We start from the raw sequence: 23,415 nt of genomic DNA, 5'->3' as shown, positions 1-23,415 counted from the left end.
ATGTGACAATGTAACTGTCTTCATACAGTCCAGAAGATCTCATTACAGATGGTTGTGAGCTACTGTGTGGTTGCTGGGAATTGAACTCAGGACCTCTGGAAGAGCAGCCAGTGCATAACCACTGAGCCACCTCTCCAGCAACCTTGAAGAACTTCAGTGCTCAGGATCACCTATTCTTAAACCCTGAAACTTTAGGGTCTGGGTTCCTGGTCCCAGGATGTGCCAAGGACGATGTGGGTGTGTTTCCATTCCAGGGAACAGCTTCAGAGCTTCCTCCTCCAGAGCCAGTTGCTCACCACGGTCCCACCTGTGGAGTTTGATGCAAGTACCGACCTTTTGCAAACTTTCCAAGAGCAAGACCTGCAGGAGCAGAGGCCCACATGGGTGGACGCTCCCAGCATCCCAGTGTCCAGCTTCCAACCATGTGGGTGTCCACTGGGTTTGTAACTCCACTCAACACTTGGATCGATCTGAGCAATAGAAGCCAGTCAAATCCCTTCTTGGTTCACCCCCAGGAGCCTCAGGCTGGGGAAGGATTAGTCAGTCATCCACTGGGCCCACACTGATGGACCGGGCTGACCTGTGACCCCTAGTGCACTCTCAGTCACTGTAAGGGTCGAAGACGAATAGCAACTCCCCCATGCTGTAAGTGGGAGATATTCTGTGGTGCTGGACAAAGGAGGGTTCATCGCTGACAGTGAGCTTTGTTTTCTATGTATGTTCTCATTACGTGTGTCTCCATTCCACCTGTGTGCCTGGTGTCCCAGAGACCAGAACAGGGTATTAAACACTCTAGAACTGGAGTAACATAGTTATGAGCCATCATGTGTTGCTGGGGGTTGAAATTGGGCCCTTTGCAAGAGTCATCTCCCTGCCCAAGTGCTCGTTTTTGAGACAGGGTCTCATAGCCCAGGTTGGCCTTCAACTGGAGATCTTTCCCGTTTCTGAGTGCTGGGATTACAGGCATGTGCTACCATGCTCTTGCTTAGGGCCCCTGCCTAAGGCGAACACCTGGCTTTCATGTGCCTCCCAACAACTCTCACAAATGGACTCCAGAGTTCCTAGGAATCCCATACCTTTTGGCGTCATGCAGCACACGGCTCATAAAGATATGCTAACCAAACAGTTACATGCATAAAATAAATTTTGGGGGTTGGCTAGGGTGTGGTGGTGTACTTCGTCAAGCCCAGCACTTGGGAGGCAGAGGCCGGTGGACCGTGAATTTGAGGCCAGCTTGGTCTACACAGGGAGTTCCAGGGCGCTTGGGATGCGGGTGAAGTGCTTGCTTGCCCAGCAGAGCAGCAGCCCTGGGTTCCAGCCTCAATCCAGGTATAGGGACACACACCTGCAATGTCAGTACTTAGGAGCTGGTCGCAAGTTCGAGTCATCTCAGCCTGGAACCCCTGTAGTGTAGGAAAAAGAAAAAAACCCATACTTTGTGTCTAAAACAAAACAGGAAAGCAAAGATCTAACTCCAGAAAGACTAAGCAAGTCCTGAGAGAAACCTTAGCACTTGTAATTAGTAGTCACAAGGAAAAAAAACAAACGACATAATACATTTTACTTTTAAAGGCACACTTTATTAAACACATTTTCTTTCAGAATCCTGATTTTTAAAAAACCTTTATCTATTTAAAAAAAAACATAAATCAAACAAACAGTTAAGGCTGTAAGAATGGGGCTCCTAATGATGCTGAAGGAGGCTCTGGGGAAGGGCAGAAGGAGCTATGGGAAGGACAGGGTTGATAGGAGGCACTAAGCGGCCCAAGAAGGTTGGGAAACAAAGACCAAACTCCCTAATGATCTCAGACACAAGCATCGCTCTCATTAAGCAGCACGTGTCCCGCGCTCCCGGAGCACTGGGGCCTCTACAAGACACAGGTGTTCTTCACCAGCTGTTCCTTGTCATCCGCAGTGCTCCAGACGGTGCGGAGAGCCCGCTCCTGCTTTCTGCGAACCACACGGATCAGGCACACCATAGAGGCTCCCAGGAGGAGGATCAAGACCATGATGAACAGCCCCACCAGGATCACCGCTAAGGATAAGAGGGAACAGATAAGACAAGGAACATGACCACAGAGGGCCAGTAGGGTGACCCAGAATGCACAGTAGCCCAAGTGGACTCAGAAAAAGGACCAGATGCCTTCTTTAACCTGGGAATCTGGGGAGACTGCTTGCCAGGATAGCCCCTGCAATGCCACATACAGAGTGGTCTTTGAACTTTATTTTTTAAGTTCTATGTGTGTTTTGCCTGCCTGCATGTCTGTGCACCATATAGTGTCTGAAGGGGCCAAAAGAGGGTTTCAAATGGTTGTGAGCCATCATGCAGGTGGCTAGGGTGAAACTTGAGCAATCAGACTCAGAGTTAGTGTCCTTGCCTTCTGAGCCATCTCACCAGCCCTATTTTGCTTTGGGGGACTCGGTCTCTATTGGCCCATGCAGCTGACTCTGGCCTTGAATTCCTAAAGGCAAAAGAGATGAGTCCCGAAGTGTCAGTGTGAGCAGTGCTGTCTTGTCAGGTGAGGGTACACCCTGTAGAGCCAGGAGGGACCCTAGGGTTTCTAACTGTGGGTGAGCAACTGCAGCTGCCCCACTCAGGTGGGGATCCATCTCAGACATGTGACTCCTGTGACATTCACCTGGCTCCCTCCCCTGTGGGTTATAGGACCTATCTAGCCTTTAGAGGCAATCCCCTGCCCAACTCCACCCACAGTCACCCCTCCAGACCTGGGCTCCTTTCCAGCCCAGCCAGCCCTGAGAACCAGCTTCTACTTCTAGAACAAGGCAGACTTGTAGGCCAGGTCTAGGCTCCTTCCCAGGGAGAAAAGATCAAGAAAGAGGCTAAAACAGTGCGGCAGATCCACAGGGTAGCACTCATCTCCTGCACAACAAAAGCGGGGGTCACAGAGGTCACGTCAGGCTTGTGTGGGCTCCACACAACAGGCCTGTCTGCCAGACGCCCCTGTAGCCCAAGGGCAGTTTGCCTAGGAAATTCCCTATCCAGGCTCAGCCTAGATCTGGGTACAGTGTTTAATGGAGGGCAAATGTCCACACATCCCAAGCTGCCTAACCATTTTCATACAGACACAGCCCCCGGCCACAGGGACATTCAGTGGGGAACAATGTTGTAAGCAAGGCAGAAAAAAATACACTGGGCAGAACCCAGTTAGTCCAGGAAGGCCAGTGGGAGAGGTGGAAGGCAGAGGCCACTTACCTTTTGTGCCCGGGGTCAGAAAAGGATACATCTTCTTGCCTACAGAGAATGCAAAGCGATAAGGTCAGTCTCCCAGGCTCTTTATCCTCCTCTCCCCAGCTGAGACCTGATCATTCAATGGTCATTTGAATGGACACCTCCAAAGGCTTCATTTTAGGGAAAGGGACGGGGAAAGACCCTGAGGGGCTCCTATGGTCCAGGGATGGGGTCAGCTGACTTGCCAGAGCACCGCTGCATGCATGCTTCCTCAGAGAGGTAACTGTTCTTGTTGCCTCTGCACCCTCCATAAATGAAGCTGTTGCAGGAATTCTTTTCAGCATCATAGTACCAGCGAGGGAAGGCTGCACGGCAAGGCCCAGTGACGGCCTTTGGGACACAGTATTCTGGAAGGGAGAACAAGGGAGCCTCAGGAGGGTAAACCAGCAGGATCCAGGAGGAAGGGAGGGAGGGAGGGAGAGAGAGAGAGAGAGTGTGTGTGTGTCTTTGGTATGCATGTGTGCATGTGTTCCAGAGTAGTCTTGAACCCATGGCAATCCTCCTGTCTCAACATCTCTTCTACCCAAATGCTGGGATTTCAGTTGTATATCACTGGTACTGAAGAAGGGTCTGGCTTCATCTCAGGTACTTGTTAACAAGCACAACCATGTTACTGTAGTTCATATAGTCCCAGGCACTTTGTCCTCTGACCTGTCCTGGGACCCTCAGCTTACAGGCACATGGGAATTATGTACAGGGCATAGCCACCCAGAGCTGGTGAGAATCAGGGCAGTAGGCAAAGTCTGGAAGCATATACCCTGCTGACTTCACTCTGCATGAGCATCTGGATTTCCAAAGGCCTGAGATACCCACTGAGGCTCTAAAGTGTAGCTACCTGGCACGGTCTGGTGAGACTCCGTAACAAGCTCCTCCTAGTGAGCTCACTTCCCAACTACATAAGGACACAATTAATTTATACCTTCATAGTTGAAGATCTCGCCAGAAAGGTCCTCAGAATCCTGCTTTCTGGGAACTGCAACACAAAGATCTGGTTAGGAGAGACACAGGAGAATTGGCCTAGCAGTGCTAACTGTAAAAGGGCCCATGGAGAAGGCTCAGGCTCAGGACATACCCTTGGTCCTGATGTCCTCTGGAGCACAGGACACACTGACACTGGAAGTGGGTGGGACTCTTGCTACCTCAGGGTTACTATGAAAACTAATCACGGTCATGTTTCTTGAGGTGACCAAGAAGAAAGCCGTGTTTACCTTCTGAAACACCCAGAAACTTTTATTCTACTGGGGCAATTTCTTTCAGAAATATGCTGAAAATAAGAGTTACCATGCAGGGTCCTGAACAGTCAGCAAAGTCCAGAAACAAGTGGGAATTGCCTAGTCACACCCCTCACCTGTAAGCTGGGTAAGCCACAGAACGCCCACATGGGTTCTGGTATCAGAGACGCAGGGCCAGGGCCTAGACTGTGATGCATGGGACAGACTACCTACTGGAGGGGATTTTGTTACCATCAGGGATATAGTCTCCTCCCCATACCCCTGTGGAAGGGCAGGTACTGCTGGCTCCTCTGGGCCCCTGGCCTGGGTCCTAACCCCAAGGACACATCACTACTACTGGGACAGGGGCCACTCACCCAGGCTACTGCAGCAGAGTCCCTTAAGCATAAAAGAGGAGCAGGGCGGCTACTGACAGCTCTACAAAGCAAACTAACACAAGGCTACAGGTGAAGGACAGTGCTGGGCAGAGGGCGGGTGGCAGAGGACAAAGGACTTCTAGAGAGGGAGGGAGAGGGGGACAAAACCCCCAATGGGGAGCAGAGGACACAGGAAGGCAGATAGCATCCTGGAGGGAAGCACCTGACAATCCCAGTCAAGCACCCCTTCAGTTAGCACCTGGGTCCTTAGGGACCTACCACTCAGGACAGAAGAGTCCACTCCATTCCCGCTCCTGGCCACACCATCAATGGTGTTCTCTGTGAGGGACAAAGAGCAGAAACCACCATCAAAAGGGCCAGCACACATCACAGCCAACCCTCGTGGAAAGGAAGTTCAGCCCTGGGGCGCATGAGGGTCATGATAAGCTTTGTACTTAGAAACGAGGCCCTGGGACTGCCTGGGCACTCGTGCAAGCTGAAGCAAAATGACACTTCAGTCAGCGCTCCCAGGATCCCAGGGCCCTGTCTGTTGAGCCCATGTACTTTTTTTTTTTTTTTAAAGAAGACATGGATGTAATTATGACTTTTTGTTTTTCAAGACAGGGTTTCTCTATGTGTCCCAGGTTGTCTCTAAATTCACTGTGTAGGAACAGGCTGACCTCGAACTCAAGATCCATCTGCCTCTGCCTCCTAAGAGCTGGGATTAAAAGCATCCGCCACCACACACAGCATGTTTCGACATTTTTAACAATATCTAAAAATTGTGTTTATGTGTGCGTGTCTATGTCACAGAACACAGGTGGAAGTGAGAGGACATTTCAAGAATCCCATCCCCTCCTTCCACCACGTTGGTCCCTGGAGTAAATCCAGGTGTTACTTGGCCCTTTACCTCACCCTCGACCCCCGTACCACACTATCCTCATTTGAACAGAGATCTTAAGCAAAGAGGGAGTGGAGATGCTTAGCAAAAGAATAAGACATACCCATGGGTGGCAGTGTCTTTCTCAAAGAGATCACCTGTACATTTGAAGGAGCTTTTCTTTTAAACATTAATTTATAAAAACTTTGTGTGTGCGCCTGTATAAGCATGAGTTTATGTATACCACCTGCCTACAGAGACCTGAAGAAGCTAAAAAAGGTACTAGATTTAGGAAGTGGGCAATTGTGAGATGCCTGATGTGGGTGCTGGGAATTGAACGCTGGTCCTCTGGAAGAGCAGTTAGTGGTCTTAACTGCTGAGCCATCTCCCCAGCCCTACCTACAATTTCAAAGGCACAAACAGTGCAAATGTATTTAATACTGCCGAGCCACACAGTTACAATGGCTGTGATGACACAGTAGGACACACCTATAGTCAACTACTTTGCAGATGATTAGAGCAGTCAGCCCAGCAGACAGATCTGGTCTCAAAAGAGGGTGGCATGGAGCAACAAATGAAGAGTCTTCGGTCAGGGTTTTTTTTGTTTTGTTTTCTGAGACAGCATCTCATATAGTCCTGGCTGTCCTGGAACTTGCTCTGTAGACTGTTAGGCTGGCCTCTAACCTACAGAGATCTGCCTGCCTCTCCCTCCTAAGTGCTGGGATTTAAGGCATGCACCACCACTATCTGACAAAATGGCAACTTTTTTTTTTTTTTTTAATTTGACACACACCTTGCTACACTGCCTAGGCTGGTCTCTTAATTCCTGGAATCAACCTGCCTGGACTTCTCAATTTTGCAACTGGAACAATAATTGGGTAACACTGCCTGACATCTGGTATACTTTTGTCTCCAGCACAAATTAAGACAGTGGGTGTAGAGAGGCCTGGAGCTGGCCTGATGTCACTCGGCACTCACCTCATCCAGGTCCCTCCTCTCCCTCCCTCCAGCCACTTTCCTGCACTCGATACAAGGCTTGTGTACTTAGTCTGGTCCTGGGAGGTTCCAGTGTCCATTACAAAGTAAAGAACTGGCACAAGGCACACCTCCATCCTATCTGCCTCCCTTGGCAATTGCTTGCCTAGAAAACAGGTTGGCCAGACTGCAGGCAGTTTTCAGCTTGTCTTACTGAGAGTGCCAGGAGACGTACAAGCAAATGCCCAGAAAAACCATCCAGGCTCTTGCCGCTGGGGTCCGGTTCTGAACCATGCCCAGGGAGACACTGAAGCCTTATGCCCACTGAGTCCTGCTCATGGCCTCATCCCTTTAGGGGAACAAACAACACATCCAACTCCTGATGTACCAGTTGCCATCCAGAAGGTGAAGGACTGGCCTGCACCATCTGAGTTCATACCCTACTAGGCATGGCAATGGATACCTTCAAACTTGGCACTTGAGAGTTTGGGACCAGTGTCCCAAAAGGGGCAGAGACAGAAAGACCAAGAGGTTAAGACTCAGTCTATGCAGTTAAAAAAAAAAAAAAGTGTTAGAATGCTAAATTACAATCAATTCCTGTTAGTCCGTCCCCACCTCAATCTCTCCAAGTCCTCAGACAAAGTGAGTGAGGCACTTCACACACTGCAGTAGACCAGAGGTCACTGCCGAGGTCACTTCTGACCTGCCTTCACAAAACCTGACGGTGCCTATCTCATCTCTGAATGCATAGCTCAAAGCCAAGAAAGTCTAGCCAGAAAGTGAGAAGACAGAAGACCATAAACACCACGGCCTATGGGGGCTGACTGAACACTGGAGCTCAACACAGAACCAGCCACAGCTTTAAGTCACCAGGCAAATCTGCAATCAGCAAAGGCAGCACAACACCTTTGTGGGCAGCTCAGCCTTGGGAACAGCAGGAAGGGATCAGGACTCAAGGCTCTGCTGGGTCTTTAGGGTCATTTTCACTGTACGGGTCAATGCTACCTTCAAGAGTGGAGATGGACGGATCTTAGGGTGCAAACCCCAGCGCTCACTCTGATGTAGCTCTGTGAGCTTTTCAGGTGACTTGTCTCAGGCCCAGGAAGCCAGGGCCTGTACAGTGCGCAGGAGGACAGTCCTCTTGGAGTGGGCTGGCCTAGTGCTTGCACTCAGGAGGACAGAGGAGGCCAGGTTAATAGGCTTCTCTGGTAAGAAGTAGAGAGCCTACAGTGAAACCAGTGTGGCCACAGGAACCAGCACACTGGGTCTGCTTCTGCTTTTGAATCCCACCCCATCCCAGTTTCTGGACTGAGTGAAGACCCAGCAGACAGAGATGTGCAAACCCAACAAGGAACTCTAAGTATCTAGTTCTCCCAGGTCCAGTCTTACCAGTGACACCAGCACACTTGTCAAGACACTCCTCCTTGCTCAGGTAGTTATTGCCATTTCCTTCACAGCCTCCATAAACAAAGGGCTGGCAGGACCCATCAGTGACATTGTACCACCACCTGGGGATGGAAGCCCGGCATTTCCCCACTACCTTCGAAACTCCACAAGACTCTGAAACAAAACAGAACCCATGTGGGTTGGCGGGGACAATCCCAGGGTTAAAGGACACACATAGTCTGTAGGAGGAAGTTCAAGATATTCCAAAAGGGAAGTGAAGTGTTCTGAGCAGTCAGTTCCTCTAGACCTGTTCCCAAAGCCAGTGCTGATACTGTCTCCCTTGTATGGAAAGAAAACATCACCTGGTAACAATGTCCAAAGCACCTGACACAGCTGCAGGTGGCTTCTGCCCTTGACTCAACAGAAATGCACAGGGGAGGGTGTGGCCCAGCAAAGCCATAGCCAGGCAGGCAAGTGTCAGGTCCTCCACATCCTCCCAAAGAGGATTGGTTCGTAAACACCCACACTCAAACCCAGAGACAAGCTTCCTAACTCTAATTTCTTGTCCCTAAAGGGCAACCCAGTTCATGGGCCTGGGTTCCAGGGAGTCCTAAGGCTTGCCCCACTCCAATCAAAGGAAAAAATACCATTCATGGTATTCTAGTCGGACACATTTCAGTCACTGAAAGAGGCTGGTCAGGGGGACGTGGACAGGGCAAAGGAATCACCTGAACCAGAGGAGTCATTCTGAAGGGTCCGGCCCATGTCTTCCTCTGCAGTGGCACACTGTCCTCCCCACCCCACACTGAGGGCTAATCTGAATAAGTACCCAAATGTCAGCTCTCAAGCTCAACTGTCCCAGAGCTGTGCACTTGGTCACAGGTATTCCTCTCTGGCTTGCTCATGTCTAGTTTATTCTACTACTGGAAACAGTCTTGGAAAACACAAAGGGCAGGATTTGTGCTTCTGTTGTGATGATGATGGGCATAGAACCAGATGTTCTCAACACTGATCTACACACACACTGCTACTGTGTAAAACAAAACTTCCCCTACTGCAACTCCCATATATGCCAGTAAATCTTAAGTATGTAACAGAACAGGAAAATTCCAGGACCAACAAGATGGCTTGGTAGGAAAAAGTGCTTGCTGCACGAGTCTGATGACCTGAGTCCAACACCCAAACCCCCACAAAAGTCAGGATGCAGTGGCATCCTGGGTCACTCTCCGCCCTCCTCCAGCTCTGGCTTATACCTGCTTGCTGCCACACCTGGTTTTCATGTGGGTGCTTGGACCCAACTGCAGGTCCTCATGCCTGTGACCTGAACCACTTCCCCAGCCAGGCTCAAGGCACAGATCCGCAACCCTGCTACTTGGAGGATGGCCTAGAGTGATGGAAAGTTCAAGGCCACCCTGAGGAATTTATTAAGATCCTATCTTAAAACAACAAAACAAAAGCTAGAAAGAGCTGGAGACACCTAAGTTATCAGTAATGAAATTGCCTACTAAGTACAAGGCCCAAGGCCTCTCAGCAAAGGACCAGCTGGTATACACCTGCAACAGGTGCTCTGACAAAGTGCCAAAGATCACAAACCATGGGTGGATCAACAATGTCCAGAGCAAACACACAGAACAGAATCCTTTGGTTTCCATTTGGCCCAACCTACACACAGCCAGACTGAGGAGGCAGCACTGCTCCCAAGGAGACAAGATAAAGAGCCAACAGGACCTAGTCAGCACTTCTGCTGAAAACAGGAGGGACCCAGTGCTACAGTAGCCCAGGTGAGCTAAGAGTCCTGCAGTCACCAACGGCTACTGTGCCACCGTTTTCAGTTTTAGGACAGTGTGGTGGTGCATAAACATAGTCCCACTCCTAGGAGGTAGAAGCAGGAAGATCAGAATTTCAAGACTAATCTCACTAAGCAACTCAGTGAATTCAAGTCTAATCTGGCTAGAGTTGTCTTTCAAAAAAAAAAAAAAAACAAAAAAAACAGAACCTTGAGAAGATGGTTCAGCTGCAAGCCAAACAACTTGAATGTGGTCTCTGGTGGAAGAATTCATTCCTAAAAGTTGTCTTCTACCCTGAGACCTCAACTGCTAAGACAAGCTTTTGAGAGCACACATACACACAAATATATCAACCTTCACAATGAAAAAGAATCACAAAGTAACACCCTTTATTTCCAAGCAAGGGCACTGGAGCTTGGAAAGGAGATGTAAATTCACACTGATCTGCTTAGAGCCCAGGTTCCAGGACAAGGGCCCCTCAGAGCAGCCAAGGGGGAAATGCTGAACTGACACCCAGGCAGTGGAAAAACACAAAACAGAGCTGCTTGGAAGCCAACATTCCTTGGACTCTTTATCACAACGGAAGGGGGTCACAAAGCCAAATTCCCCTCATCAGAAGCCTCTGCTTTCAGTTACAGAGTCACCGACAGTAACATGGCAGCCATACTAGCCAATCATTTCAGCAAGTTATTTTTTATAAAGGCTTTTACTGTTAAGCAAACAAACAAGACTAAAATATGATTTAGTTGGGTGTTGTACTCAGAAGACAGAAGCAGGTGGATCTTGAGTTTAATGCCAGCCCAGTATTGAGACCCTGTCTAGAAAAAAAAAATGTAATTGGTCTAAGTACTACAGGTAACTGTGAAAGGCACGTAATTTTCTGTTCTATTTATTGGTTTCTTCTTTCCAATGCTGAGGAAAGGCCCAGGGCCTTGACAAGCCTGCCCATGAGCCACACAGCAGCCGCAAGTCCACTGGCACACTCACACAGGCCAAGACACAATTTTGGGGGAACGGGGTCTCAAATGTTGATATGACAGATATATCTAACCTAAAATACAAAACTATTTCTACTGCTTTGAAAACAGGTAAGAAAATCAGGGAGGATGGAAAGACAGGTGGTCACATATTCTATGCAACCCCAGAACTGGGAGGCAGGTACAAGAGTAGTACCTCAAACTGGAGAGCCTAGCCTAGTCTACTCAAATGGAGTTCCAGGCTAGCCAGAGGAACAGAGAGAGACTGTGTCTGTCTTGCTTTTATGCCTCCTACTTCTCTCCCATGAAAACCAGAAAGAAGCTGAAAGGAACACACCCTAATTTGGCAGGCATTTAGAACATTAGCTGCTATAAAATTGCAGGCTGATGTCTGGGAATATTGTCAAGAAGAAACCGGTTTATCTGGTTCTTGGGTCACTGGTTTCAACCAAAACAATCTGCCGATGGTTCGATGATTTCACCCTGCTTTGCAAAATGGAGACTTGCTGTCACCTTCCTTCCCCCGCTCACCCCCAACACAGGTACTGGGGACAGCATACCATGACAGGCTATCAAACAGCAGGCTGGGATGGGGACATCTCAGAAGCCCATAACAGCTCCTTGTAAAAAAAGATGGCGTCTGGGACCCTGAGGAGCAGGAGACACACGTCTCTAAGGGACCTGCCATCAGAAATAAGAGACTGCCTGCAGCAGGCCGGGATGGAGACATCAAGCAAAAAATATGGAGGCAAGTCCTTCCTTTTGGATGGGAAGGAAGATGGAGACCGCATGTAGTTAGGGGAGGTTCCCAGTTCAAGTGGTGGGTGAATTGGAATCAGCTACCGGAGGATTCTTAACCTATGGATTAATTACAAGACAATTTGTCTTATCTAGGTGGACAGTTTGTATCAAAATCAATTGGCTCTGAGTTTATTGTGTGGACTTTTTAAAAAAAAATATGTAGAAGCTTTGAAAGGCATTTTATTATTTTTTTAAATATTTATTTATTTTATAATGTGAGTACACTGTAGCTGTCTTCAGACATACCGGAAGAGGGCATCAGATCCCATTACAGATGGTTGTGAGCTACCATGTGGTTGCTGGGAATTGAACTCAGGACCTCTGGAAGAACAGTCGGTGCTCTTAACCACTGAGTCATCTTTCCAGCCCTTGTGTGGACTTTTGTGGGGTGAGAATTTACTGATATAAATCTGACTGATACATTATAACAAATACTGAGGCACAGCACAGCACAGTCCTAATGGTCCAGGTGGATACTGTGTGCTCTCATCTTTTTCAGGCAGGATTTCACACTGTAGCCCAGGCTAGCTTTGAACCTCAGCCTCCCAAGTGCTGAGATTACAAATGTGCACCTCCATACACCCAACTTCTTTCATTTATGTTTCTATATTCATTTGTTTACGCTTGCAAGATGTGCGCATCTAGTTCATGAAACCTGCGGTACATGAGGCAGAAGCTCTACTGCTGAGACACATCCCCAGCTCAATTTACTTTTAAAATGCAATTTGTTAGGGTTGTGACCCCTACTTGACAGTTGCTACATAGTCAAACTTTGTCTCAAAACAAAACACATCCCACTAATAGTGAAATTTGAAGGGTACTTTAAACTAAAGTTCATGATCTGCTATCAATACACACAACAGGAAAGCCCCAAACCATTAAGTTCTGTCTGTCCATCTGTTTTCCCTAGAACAAAGATCAAAAAAATTTCTTGTTAGGGTCCAGTGGAAAACACAGGGAGTACCTGCCTTGCAGGATAGTGTGAGGTCATGAAAAGCAATCTTAAACATACGATCTTTATGTCTGTTAAGTTGCCACAATTGTCATTGTAGTTCTTAGTACATAGGAGGTCAGACTGGCCTATACACTGAGAACCTGTCTCAAAACATAATCAGAACTATACACTAATGTGGTTACAAAGGTAAAAACAGACATTTATATAGCACACTCCAGTTCATTTGTATGGGATAGAGTCTTACCGAGTAGCCCATGCTGACTCTGGCCTTACTATGTAGACCAGGCAGGCTTTGAGCTCAGAGCTGTGCTTGCTTCTGCCTCACTTTTAATCCCAGTACTGGGATTAAAGGTGTGCACCACCATGTCCAGGCATAGCTAATTTAATACTGAAACCTGAAAGTGCTTCATTTCTTCCTCCAAATAACAGAGCTTCTTGTATTCTCATCATACTTCTAATACACGGCACAGCTGAACTTTTCTAGATCTAGAACCACACCTAAGATGTAACCTATCTCCTACCTATCCAGCACTTGAAGTGAGGTGGCACCTAGCACTCAGGAGTCAGAGGTAGGTGGATCTTGAGTTCCAGAACAGCCAGAGCTTATAGTGAGACTGTATTTAAACCCCAGCCTCTTGCTCTGAGCTGTACTTCACATCTCTCTGCCCTCACTCCCTATGGGCTATCTCACAGAGGTAGCGCCACCTTGCTGGTTTCCATGAAACCTTTGCAAGCTCTGATGTGTGCCACAGCCTCTAATGGCAGCATCAATATGGTCAGTTCTTCCAGCAGTTTAGAACGTCACTTGCAGGGTCACCACTTTCTCACTAGGGTACGTTTTGGTTATTTCCTGCAGTCTACCACACAATTATCGAAGGGACAAGGCGCAGCACCTTCACTCACTGCTGTGTGTACTAGGCCACGTGGCCAAAAGTAGCATCAGCAACCAGGGAGGCACTAGTACTCCCACAGCCACCTCAAAGACCAGCAGCTGGGGACTATTCTACCCACAGCACTCTCAGATAAGCAGCCCCGGAGGCTCTCATGCGAACCCTACTGCAGAACCTCAGATCACTGAATAAAACTGATAATGAAATCTGTGGAACACTGCCTTTGCCAAGGCTTTGTAGAGTACATGGTCTCTGGCAGTTGCTACCACGACAAGGTGTCAACAGTGTGAGAATGGACAGCCGCACTACAGCAATCGTTTCTGTGTAGTAAAACCGGATTTCATTTAATTCCCAAATCACGACAGTGTTTCCTGGATTTTGTTTAACTATTCAAAAACAAACTGCTGGCTGTGGTGGCACACACCTGTAAACCCAGCACTTATGGGTGAGGCAGGTACTGTTACAAAGTGCCATTTAGGGTTGGGGAGGTGGCTCAGTGGGAAAGGCTCTGGCCTTGCAAGCCTGAGGACCTGGGTTTGGTCCCCACACCCCACAGTGGAAGGAGAGCTGACTCTTCCGAATGCATGGTGGTATGCTAGTGCCTGCCCCCACTCACATATACTATCATGTCACAAAACATGATAATAAGTAAAAAAAACTTTCACTCCCTTCTTTGAAGTGTTTCAAAAACGTCATTCACCACCATGACAATCTATAACCCAGACTTTAAAGGTTTGCATAACACAATTCCTCATCTGTTTATCCTTTGCCAAAAAGTTTAGTCAGTGTAAAAAGCAACTGTGCTCTTCTCATTAAAGCTGCTTAGAGCTCTTAAGGGTAAGGTCAAAGGCCTTATATCTACAGGTTATAGCTACAAACATCTTCAGATAGTGTGAGGTCCACAAGCCGTCACAGTAGCAAAAGCAAAAACAGAGCCAAGCTGGGCATGATGGTGCAGCTTTAACCAAGCATACAGACGCAGAGGCAGGGGCTCTCAGACTTCCAGCACAGCTACAGCAGGGTGTGGAGAAAAGAAGGATGGGGAAGAAAGCAGAGGGGAGATGAGAGACAGGAAAAGCAGGGGCAATTGTTAGGTCGTCCACATAGGACTCGATGCTCAGATATAACAGCTGAAAAGTCTCACCAACACATCTGTTTGTTCTGGCAAGCAAAACAACCAGAGGCATCCAGATAAGGGAATACTCCCAGCTGTTAAAAATAGACACATCGTCTGTGGAAAAAAAAAACATGTGTGCACCAGGGGAGAATAAAAAATGTCCAAGACAGGATGAAGGGGAATGTTTTTGTTTTGAAATTAAAGTTTTACAAATGCAGTCCTGGAACTTGCTGTGCAGATCTGACTGACTGAAAACTCAAGAGATGCCTACCTCTGCCTTTTGAGCGCTGGAATCAGACATCTGAGCTACCACTCCTAGCAGGGACGCTTTACAGACTGTCCTGAGATGGGAGTGTGGATTACCCCATTCAGGATAAGCTGGGCCCACCAAATGGAGGTGTGTGCTTGCCCTCCACACACCTGCAATTAGGCTGATGCCCTTAGACTTACATGGATAGGAGAAAAAAGAAAAACAGAAAAACTGTTATAATCACACTCCAAATCTAAGAGCTAATATGCCCTATGAGTTATTATAAGGTACAAAGGAAACAATCAAAGGGAGTGCACAGAAGGATCACTTATCAGAAGTACCAAAAACTGCAGAGCACCCAGGGCCTGGGAAGGAAGCTGTGCATCCTGACTAGCTGGTTTCCCATGTGACTCTGGCCTCCTCTTTTATTTCCTCATTCACAGGAACAGTAACAACATGGGGGTGTGGTGGGGGTGATGAGCAGGGGCTGTTGAGATGGCTCAGTGGGTAAGGGCTCTTACCACCAAGCCTGACCCCTGGAATTTAATCCCAAGACCCAGTAACTGGGAGGAGGGAATCGACTCCTGCGGGCTGTTCTCTGGCACACATCTGCATGTGAGCATATGTGCACCCACAAATAAAAATGTAATAAAAAATTAATGAGGGCTAGAGAGATAGCTATGTGGTTTAGCACTGCCTACTCTTTCATAGGACCCAGGTTTGGTTCTTAGTACCAAAAAAGGGGCTCACAACTATCTGCAACTCCAGTTTAGGGGATCTACACCATCTGCCTGCCTGAAGGCAGTAGGAACACCCACGGTGCAGCCTTGCATGCAGGCAAACATCCACACCAATTAAATAAAAATGTAAAAGTGTAAATCCAATGAATTAAACTGTTAAAACATTACTGAGATTGAACACAGGCCTCAGGCTCTACCGCTGAGGCACACCCAGCTCTCTGTAGTTTTTATTTTGAGGGAGGGCCTCATGAAGTTGTGCAGGCTGGTCTTCAAGTTCCTCTATAGCCAAGGCCTTAATGCTTTGATTCGATTCTCCTGCCTCCATATCCCAGATAATTGGGGTCACAGCCCTGTGTTGGGGTCACAGCCCTGTATCACTAGGCGTGGACAAAAAGCCTCATATTCTTTGATAGAGTAAGCCTACTTTCTCTAATTTAAGCCTGGCTAAAGCTAACAAATATTAGCCAGACGAGTGCAATGAACAATGAGGAGGCTGAGGGAAGACAATCCCCGCACCGGACTAGCAACACAGAAGAACACGAACTCAAAGCACAAAGCCCACAGTTTTCATTCAGGAGCTCTGAGGATAAAGCAAGGGCCTGACTATGAAATTGCTGTGTCCCTTTGTGTTACTAAGAACAAAAATATAAGGAGGCCCAAGTGGAGACAAAGGCCTGTCTGTGTGATTTATACCTGTTTTGGATCTAGTAAGCATGGAAGTGTTTCTTGGCAAGTTTATTTGTAAGCAATGGACTATGTATGACCTTCCTTTAGACTTAGCTTCCGGCTCTGGAACACACTGTTAACATTTTATTCCTGGGTTTGAAACCAGGCCTTATGTAATGCAGGATAGCCCCAAACTCCACTGCTATGTAGCAGAAGATAACCTTCAACTCTTTCTTGTTCCCTCATCCCCACTGCCCAGAGTGCTGGAATCTCAGGCCAGAGCAACCAGAGCTGGTTTGCAGGCAGCAAGGATGAAACCAGGGCTTCAAGCATTCAGGGCAAACACTGTACACTACTGAGCCACACCCACTCACAGCCCCACGCCATCAACCTGGAGGCTATCTGCCAAAGTAGCCAGGGGGTGGTGCAGCTCTGTGATTCCAATACTCTGAGGCCAAGCCTGGACTACTGCTATTTGGCAAAAAAAAAAAAAAAAAGTTTTACTGAAACTCAACAAAGCAGGTGATGAACAGGAAGATAAAGAACCATCACTTTCCTTGGCCTCTCACGACAACTGCAATGTCTCTAGGGGCTTGAGCCCTGTCTACACCATGACACTTTGGTACAGGAGTACAGAGGAGACACTGGGAACTGTGAGGGGAACTGAGGAAGAAACCTGGACTCCAGCTAGTGCCTGGACATCTGATGAGTTTTGCCTAAAAAAATGAGAGAACATTTTCTGTTGTGGTTTGAGACAGGATCTCATGTAGCTGAGGAGGGCCTTTAAACTCCTGATCCTTCTGTCTCAGCTTCCAGAAAGGGGATAACAGGACTGTATCACCACAGATACTGAACAAGAAGACAGGGTTATGTTTTAAAAACATTCTTGTCTGGGCAGTGGTGGTGCATGCCTTTGATTCCCAACATCAGGAGGCAGAGACAGGTAGTAGAGCTCTGAGTTGAAGGTCAGACTGGTCTATGGAGTGTGTTCCAGGGCAGTTAAACTCTGACTCCAAATAAATCAAACCAACCCAGACAACATTTTTGTCTCTTCAGACTCATGCATTCAGGATGGTCTGGTGGTACTCCATGTATCGGAGAATCACCTCCCTCAACTCCTCATCTTCTGCTTCTACCATGCCCACCCAGCCTTGTGCTATTTTGGTTTTGGTTTTTTGAAAAGAGTCTCACCTTGCTGCCTAGGGCTTGTCTCAAACTTTTGGACCCAGGTGGCCCTCTTGTCTTCCAAAACAGTATTTTGATCCTGAAGCTGACATACACTTCATAATGCACCCTCTTCTCACTGTGTAGCCTTGTCTGGCCTGGAGCTCACTTTGCAGAGCAAACAGGCCGCCAGCTCTGAGATTCACTTGCCCCTGCCTTCTAAGTGTTATGAGTAAAGAAATGTAAAGGTTCTGCCTTACAGTGACTGACAAAGTTTGTACTAGGTAGACAGCTATTATGTCTCAATGCACCTCCAGTACAAAGCATACCAACTAACTACCCATCTCCCCTAGGCACTGGTGTCTGGAATGTGTCGTTACTAGAAGTAATTCAACATTTATGAGTATTTATGAGGAAAGAACATTTATAATGACAAATCCAACCTAAATTACAAGGGTCATAAAATTTTGACCTTTTAGATATAAAATATTTATACGTAAAAGTTACATTTCATACGCTATCAGCTGAATGCAAACAACCACTAGGACCCTCTGTTACTACATATTCATCACTGAGACAGGACGATGAATCCTGCCAGCCCTACGGAGGCTTGTAAGGGAAGAAGTCATTTCTAAGACCTCCTTTTCTCTCTGTGGCACATGTGTGAGTTCACTGTGTGCATTATTTCTTGTGTGTAGCAGTCAGGTCTCACACAGGTATGTTCAATTTTCTTTTTTTGTAGGCTCCCTATCCCTGACAGGCTAGCCTGGAGCTCAAGAGATCCATGTGCCTCTGCCCCTCCTAGGGTTGGAATTAAAAGCATAGACCACCATACCAACCCCCCCTTTATATTTTGAGACAGGGGCTCTCACTGAATTTACAGTTTACCAGTTCCCCTAGTCTGGCTGCCTTGCCCCACTATGACTAAGGCCTACCCTATAATACCTGGCTTCTGACATGTGTGCTGGGGAGGTCTTCATGCTTGTGCAGCAAGGTCTTTACTGACTCACCCATCTCCCTAGCCTGTTTTTTTCAGTGCTCTAATTGAAAATCTAAACTGGTGCCTAGTGCTTAGTAGGTACTTGTAAGTATATGTTAGCTAAATTAATAAGTATTTCAAACAGTACTGCCCACAAGCGGGACAACTCCCTCTTCAATGTGCCCAGCTGATACCATGTCCAGATGCACTTCAGCTCCTAGCTGCAATGTTGAACATTAGGGTCATACAACCACATAAGGAAAGAAAAGAGCTGGGAACTAACGACACGCTCAGTGGAGATTGGTCGAAAAGTATGCCTTGCAGTTTAGGTGTTGGGGGAGCTGTAATTAACCCAAGATGCTTAAAAGTCAGTGGAGGCTCAGGAATGAAGGTAGCTGGGCTCAGCTCCAATGGAAATTTACAAGAACCACAAAGGAAGTCATATCAAGTAACCATTAACAACTCTGGTGCCCTAGGCTCAGCTAACAGTTACTACAGCAGGAACTTAACAACTCATGACTCAAAGGGATTTCCAACTTGAGAAAATTGTTACCTGACCTCATAATACTGACCAAAATTACATTGTTTCAGCCAAGGTAGTTGGCACAAGCCTGTGATTGCAGCTATTTAGGAGGCTGAGGTAGAAGATCCCAAGGGCAAAGCCTACCTGGGCTACAGAAGGAGTTCAAGGCCAACCCAGGCAACTGTGAATCCACCTCAAAATAGAAAAGTAGTCATGCAGGCATGATGCCCACCTACAACAGGAGTTCAAGGTCATTCTTGGCTATGTATGTAAGGCCAGCCTACGCTATATAAGACTGCTTTAAAACAACAAATTTAAAGAGTATACAAAGTGCCGGCCTAGCATATGTGAGACACTAAGTAAAAACCCCCAGTCCTTAAAAACAAAAACAAACAACAACAATAAAAATTCAGGACACTTTAAATATCAGGGAATAGAGCATTTGGTAAGGTGGCTTTTCTATTTAAGGAAATAATATGCCTGAGATCTGGCCATAACCCAAGACATAAAGGGCAGGCAGGTGTATGACAGGAATGTGTAACCAAGAGACTTGGGAAGTGTGTGTCCCGTTTCACAAAGGTTCTTGGCTTTGGCCCATGGATGCTCTGTGTGAAAACAGGCCTGTATTTCGCTCAGGTTCTATCAGACCTTCACACTTTCAGGCAAAGCCCCCAAATTAAATATTTTAAACATTACAAACTCCCCACTTTGGAAACTGTACAATTATTGTAGGTTTTGACAGCCTCCTGGGATGAGTCTCCATTGTTCAGTACTCCTCTGCCTCTAATAACCCGTGGCCCTGCCTTTCCAAATATAACCAGTGGGACACCCTTCCCACTGCCCTCAGCTACCAACCCCGGCAATGTCAGATCACAGAACCTCAACCACACCCCACCCATGCACCACACACAACCCTCAACAGCCTGGTCTCTCTACCTCCATCCAACTCTCACACCCTCATTTCTTCAACTTCTTTTCTGAACCTTAAAAAAAAAAAAATTAAGCCATGATGGAGGTGCGCACCTTTAATCCCAGCACTAGGGAGGCAGGTGGATCTGGGTCTGAGGTCAGCCTGGTTTACAGAGTTCCAGGACAGCCAGGACTACAGAGAAACCATGATTCACTAAAACAAACAGAAATAATAAATTTAAAAATTAAGATGTATTTTATATGTCGCAGTGCTTTGTCTGAGTGCATATATAAAAAACCATGTGCATACCGGATACCTGAGAAAACCAAGAGAGCATGGAACCAGGGCTATGAATGGTTCTGAGCCATCATGTGCTTAGTGGGAACTGAACCCGATCCTCTGCAAGAACCCTGAGCCATCTCTCCAATCCCCTATGAGTATTTATGACACCTTTCTCTAACAAGAATCTAGACCCATGTTGGGGAATGGTTCTAATGTCTTTGTCTTATTTTGGCTCCCAAATAGCCTCACTTCCAGACCTAAGGTCCCTGTTCCAGCGGCTTTGATAATAAAGAATTGCCATACAGCCCTTGGTGGGGCAGAAAGATAAAGTAAAATTTAAAAAATATTAACTCAGGAATATCGGAGGGGGGTGTTTGCTAGCCTCAGGGAGGATTAGAAATGCCCAGTCATGGAGCTAGTCAAGACATATCAAAATATCAAAATTAGCTTGTGTGTGTGTGTGTGAGTGCCTTTCACTCTCAAATCCAGAGGGCTGGCGGGGGGTGGCTGGAAGAGTGACCCACTAGAAGCCAAAACAGTTTAACTAACTCATGGCTACGTAGCCCTGCTTCTAGACTCTTCTCCCCACAACTTCCCCAAACCTCTTGAGGCAAAAAGATGTCATCAAGAGTAGAACATCACTGCCTACCATCTGTCATCTGTCAACGCACACCTGCTCTTCTCTACAGTCCTTACCTAGGGCTCACCGCCTAGGTTGTGTTTACTTGTGGGGATTTCCATTCAGACAAAGGGGCCTTGTTCCCAGTCTCTCCTGGGATGACCTTGTCTTCCACATCACCTGTTGGTCTAACACATTTAGGTTTCTTCAGGACCCCAGTGTCCTCACCTAGGCTCAACGTCCACTCTATCTAGTTTTCTAGGTCTTTTCTTCCAGAACCTCAACTCTAACTGCTGCCAGACCTGCCGCCTTCCACTGCCTCCCAGCCACTGGTGAAGATAGGATTCTAAGAGCAGCCTTTCATAATCATACTCACTCCTGTCCACGTTCCTCCAATTTTTTTGGTGGCACCATGCAGCTGGAATGTGCCTCACCTGAGTACATGACTTTCTTTGCTGAGAGAAACCAAAGACACCCCCGACAAACAAAAAACCCAAACCTATCAAAACTGGCTGCCTCAGATGAAGATGTTGAGGTTTTCAAACAAACAGCACTTGAGGTAAGTGAGAGCAGCAGTTCACACGGCTGGACAGCTAGTGTGCTTCAAAAAGGAGTAGGTCTAGTCTGTTCACAAGGACACGGCCTCACCAATCATTATGTGCGACTTTCCAAAGGCCTGAGATGTCTCCATATCTGGCTGGTTCCAGGCTTAGACAACACAAGAGCTTAGAAAAGCCATAACCAGACACAGCCTCAGGCCAGCTAACTACAGGTACAAGGCGACATACTGTCTATGAAGTCTGCTGGAGCCTGGTTTATACTGCAACAATGGTCAACCTCTGTGCTCTGACTTATCTCCTAGAGCTGAGCCTCTCCTCACTGGCCCTTGGCATTCCCAATAGTTCTTCTTGTTGTTGCCTGTCTTGGACACAGGAATAAACCACTCAGAAGCTACCACAAAGGAGGGCCTGGCTACCACACTTCAGGCTTTCTCTTTCATCTCTTTCTCTTGGCTGTGTCCTCTTCTCCCACTTCCTCTCTCCCCTTCCTGACTTCTGTTCCAGCCTGGGGGTGGTCTCTTCCTTGATCCCAATTTAGTAGTAGGTCCTCACTACTCCCACTACTTGGGATACTGGTCCTGAGGTCTTGGTACGGCTGTCACCTCCTCATTCTTCCTGTTAGGACACTGCCACCCTCCTTAGAGTACTTCCTGAGCTAAGTACCCCTCACCATCTTCTATCATTCTACTTGTCCCGCAGTTGCCACTTTGGCGAGTACTCTGCATGTTGTCACCCACTGTAACCCATGCTCTGTGAACGCAGGAACCTGTCTTGAGTCAGCCACGATCACCATCCTTACTGACACTCAGCGGGGACTGAATGAGTTTGTTCAATCAATGAATTCTTTCAACAGAGATTGTTTCAAAGTTGGCTAGAGCTTCTCTGAAGCAGTTAAAAGTAGTAACAACGCTCCTCGGCAAAGCTCCTCCCTTCTACCGCTGCTTCTTTCCTTCTTGGGACATCAGGGAGGGCTGCTGCCATACATGCTATCAACAGGTGTCTGAAGAGCGTTTTTCCTGACCCCAAAGCTGCCACAGGTCTCCCGAACAAATCTCCACCTTCTGAGGACTGAGCACCCCGCCCCCTCCCGGGCTTTCTTTGGCCAAGCAATTTCCGCTTCGTGGAGCTCCTCACCCACTTCCAGCGCCACGCCTTCCTGGATCAATACACCTCAACTCCCTCCCTCCCTCCCTCCTTCCTTCTCTAAGGGACACTCTAACCCTTACGCCTCCGCGCTACATATTTCGATGTGTCCCCAACCTTCCCACCCCTCCACCTGCAGGTCTGGCTCCACTGCCCACCGTCACCACCCCCAAGGAGCCTGCGATTCCTTTGCGCACTGAGTACCCCACCTGAGCTGCGGCCTCCTCTATCTATCCCCCTGCTCCCGGATCCCCCGCCTCGCCCTCACCGTGGACGTCTAGGTCTCTGCTGACCGCCTGGGCCCCGACGAGAAGCAGCGAAGCTAACAGGGCGAGGAGCGCCAGGCCCCGCCGCGGCTCACACTGCTGCGCCATGACCGGCCGCGCGCCAGTCCTCGAGCCGCCGGCCGTTGAGGGTCTCGCGAGCAGGTGCGGGAAAAGCCCACGGCCGCGCACGCGCACTGCAGGCCCGCGAGCTCAGGTGCGGCTTCGCCCCTCGGGAGGACTTCGAGGCGCCCCGGGTCCTCGGAAGCCCCTTTTTCTGGCTTTTGGCGCGTGCGACGGCTTAGTTGCCTCCGAACACGGTCCCTGGACGCCCGGCAACACTCGGAGACTCTCCCCGCACCAGGGAGGCCTCCACCCGTTCGTGGGGCGCAGCGGAGAATGGCGGACGCGGAGACACAAGAGAAGGTGGCACCCAGGCTGGGGGTGGGGCGCACCTGGCGGGGCGGGGCGGACACGGCGCAGGCGCAGAGGGCCCGCACCTGGCTCTGCGGCCTGCACCTGGCACCGCCCCCGGCTCATGGGAGGAGGCGTGGTCGGCATTGACCCCGCCCCAACCGGACCTTGCTGGGTCGGCAGAGCCTTCTAGCCTTTCCGTGTGAGCTTTGGCCACGACGTCCTTGCGCCTTCGTGCTTGCGCTGCGACGGTGGCAAGAGACACACACTTTTTGGAAACCTGTGGCTTTCTGCCC

The 23,415-nt window shown here is 48.3% G+C and overlaps 1 protein-coding gene across 2 annotated transcripts; it reads right to left on the bottom strand.

Moving 5' to 3' along the window:
* Window positions 1-1,566: 1,566 nt before the first annotated feature.
* On the bottom strand, window positions 1,567-23,154 carry SPINT2 (serine peptidase inhibitor, Kunitz type 2). 2 transcript variants are annotated; one of them, XM_080908453.1, is made up of 7 exons: window positions 22,711-23,154; window positions 8,083-8,253; window positions 5,118-5,177; window positions 4,170-4,223; window positions 3,436-3,597; window positions 3,215-3,253; window positions 1,567-2,035 (listed from the first exon to the last, which is right to left on the bottom strand). In XM_080908453.1, exons 1-7 carry the CDS (start codon window positions 22,814-22,816, stop codon window positions 1,869-1,871), a joined length of 759 nt encoding a protein of 252 aa, XP_080764579.1. In that variant the 5' UTR covers window positions 22,817-23,154; the 3' UTR covers window positions 1,567-1,868. The 2 variants fall into 2 exon arrangements, with proteins under 2 accessions (XP_080764579.1, XP_080764580.1); XM_080908454.1 differs by lacking the exon at window positions 8,083-8,253 and having other exon boundaries at window positions 22,711-23,152.
* Window positions 23,155-23,415: the final 261 nt, after the last annotated feature.

This window comes from Micromys minutus (assembly GCF_963924665.1).
Source record: "Micromys minutus genome assembly, chromosome: 32".
NCBI classification, from domain to species: Eukaryota; Metazoa; Chordata; class Mammalia; order Rodentia; family Muridae; genus Micromys; species Micromys minutus.
Note: the sequence above shows the minus strand (reverse complement) of the source record. Positions and strands in the feature narration are given on the sequence as shown.

Bases quoted from the DNA above. Each gene is read 5' to 3' on its own strand.
- SPINT2 (XM_080908453.1), bottom strand. From the start codon at position 22,816: ATGGCGCAGCAGTGTGAGCCGCGGCGGGGCCTGGCGCTCCTCGCCCTG. The intron at 5,178-8,082 runs GTAAGACTGGAC...TGTCCCTCACAG, and splicing joins CAAGTGTGCTGGTGTCACTG to AGAACACCATTGATGGTGTG. The intron at 4,224-5,117 runs GTAGGTCCCTAA...TTTGTGTTGCAG, and splicing joins GGACTCTTCTGTCCTGAGTG to TTCCCAGAAAGCAGGATTCT.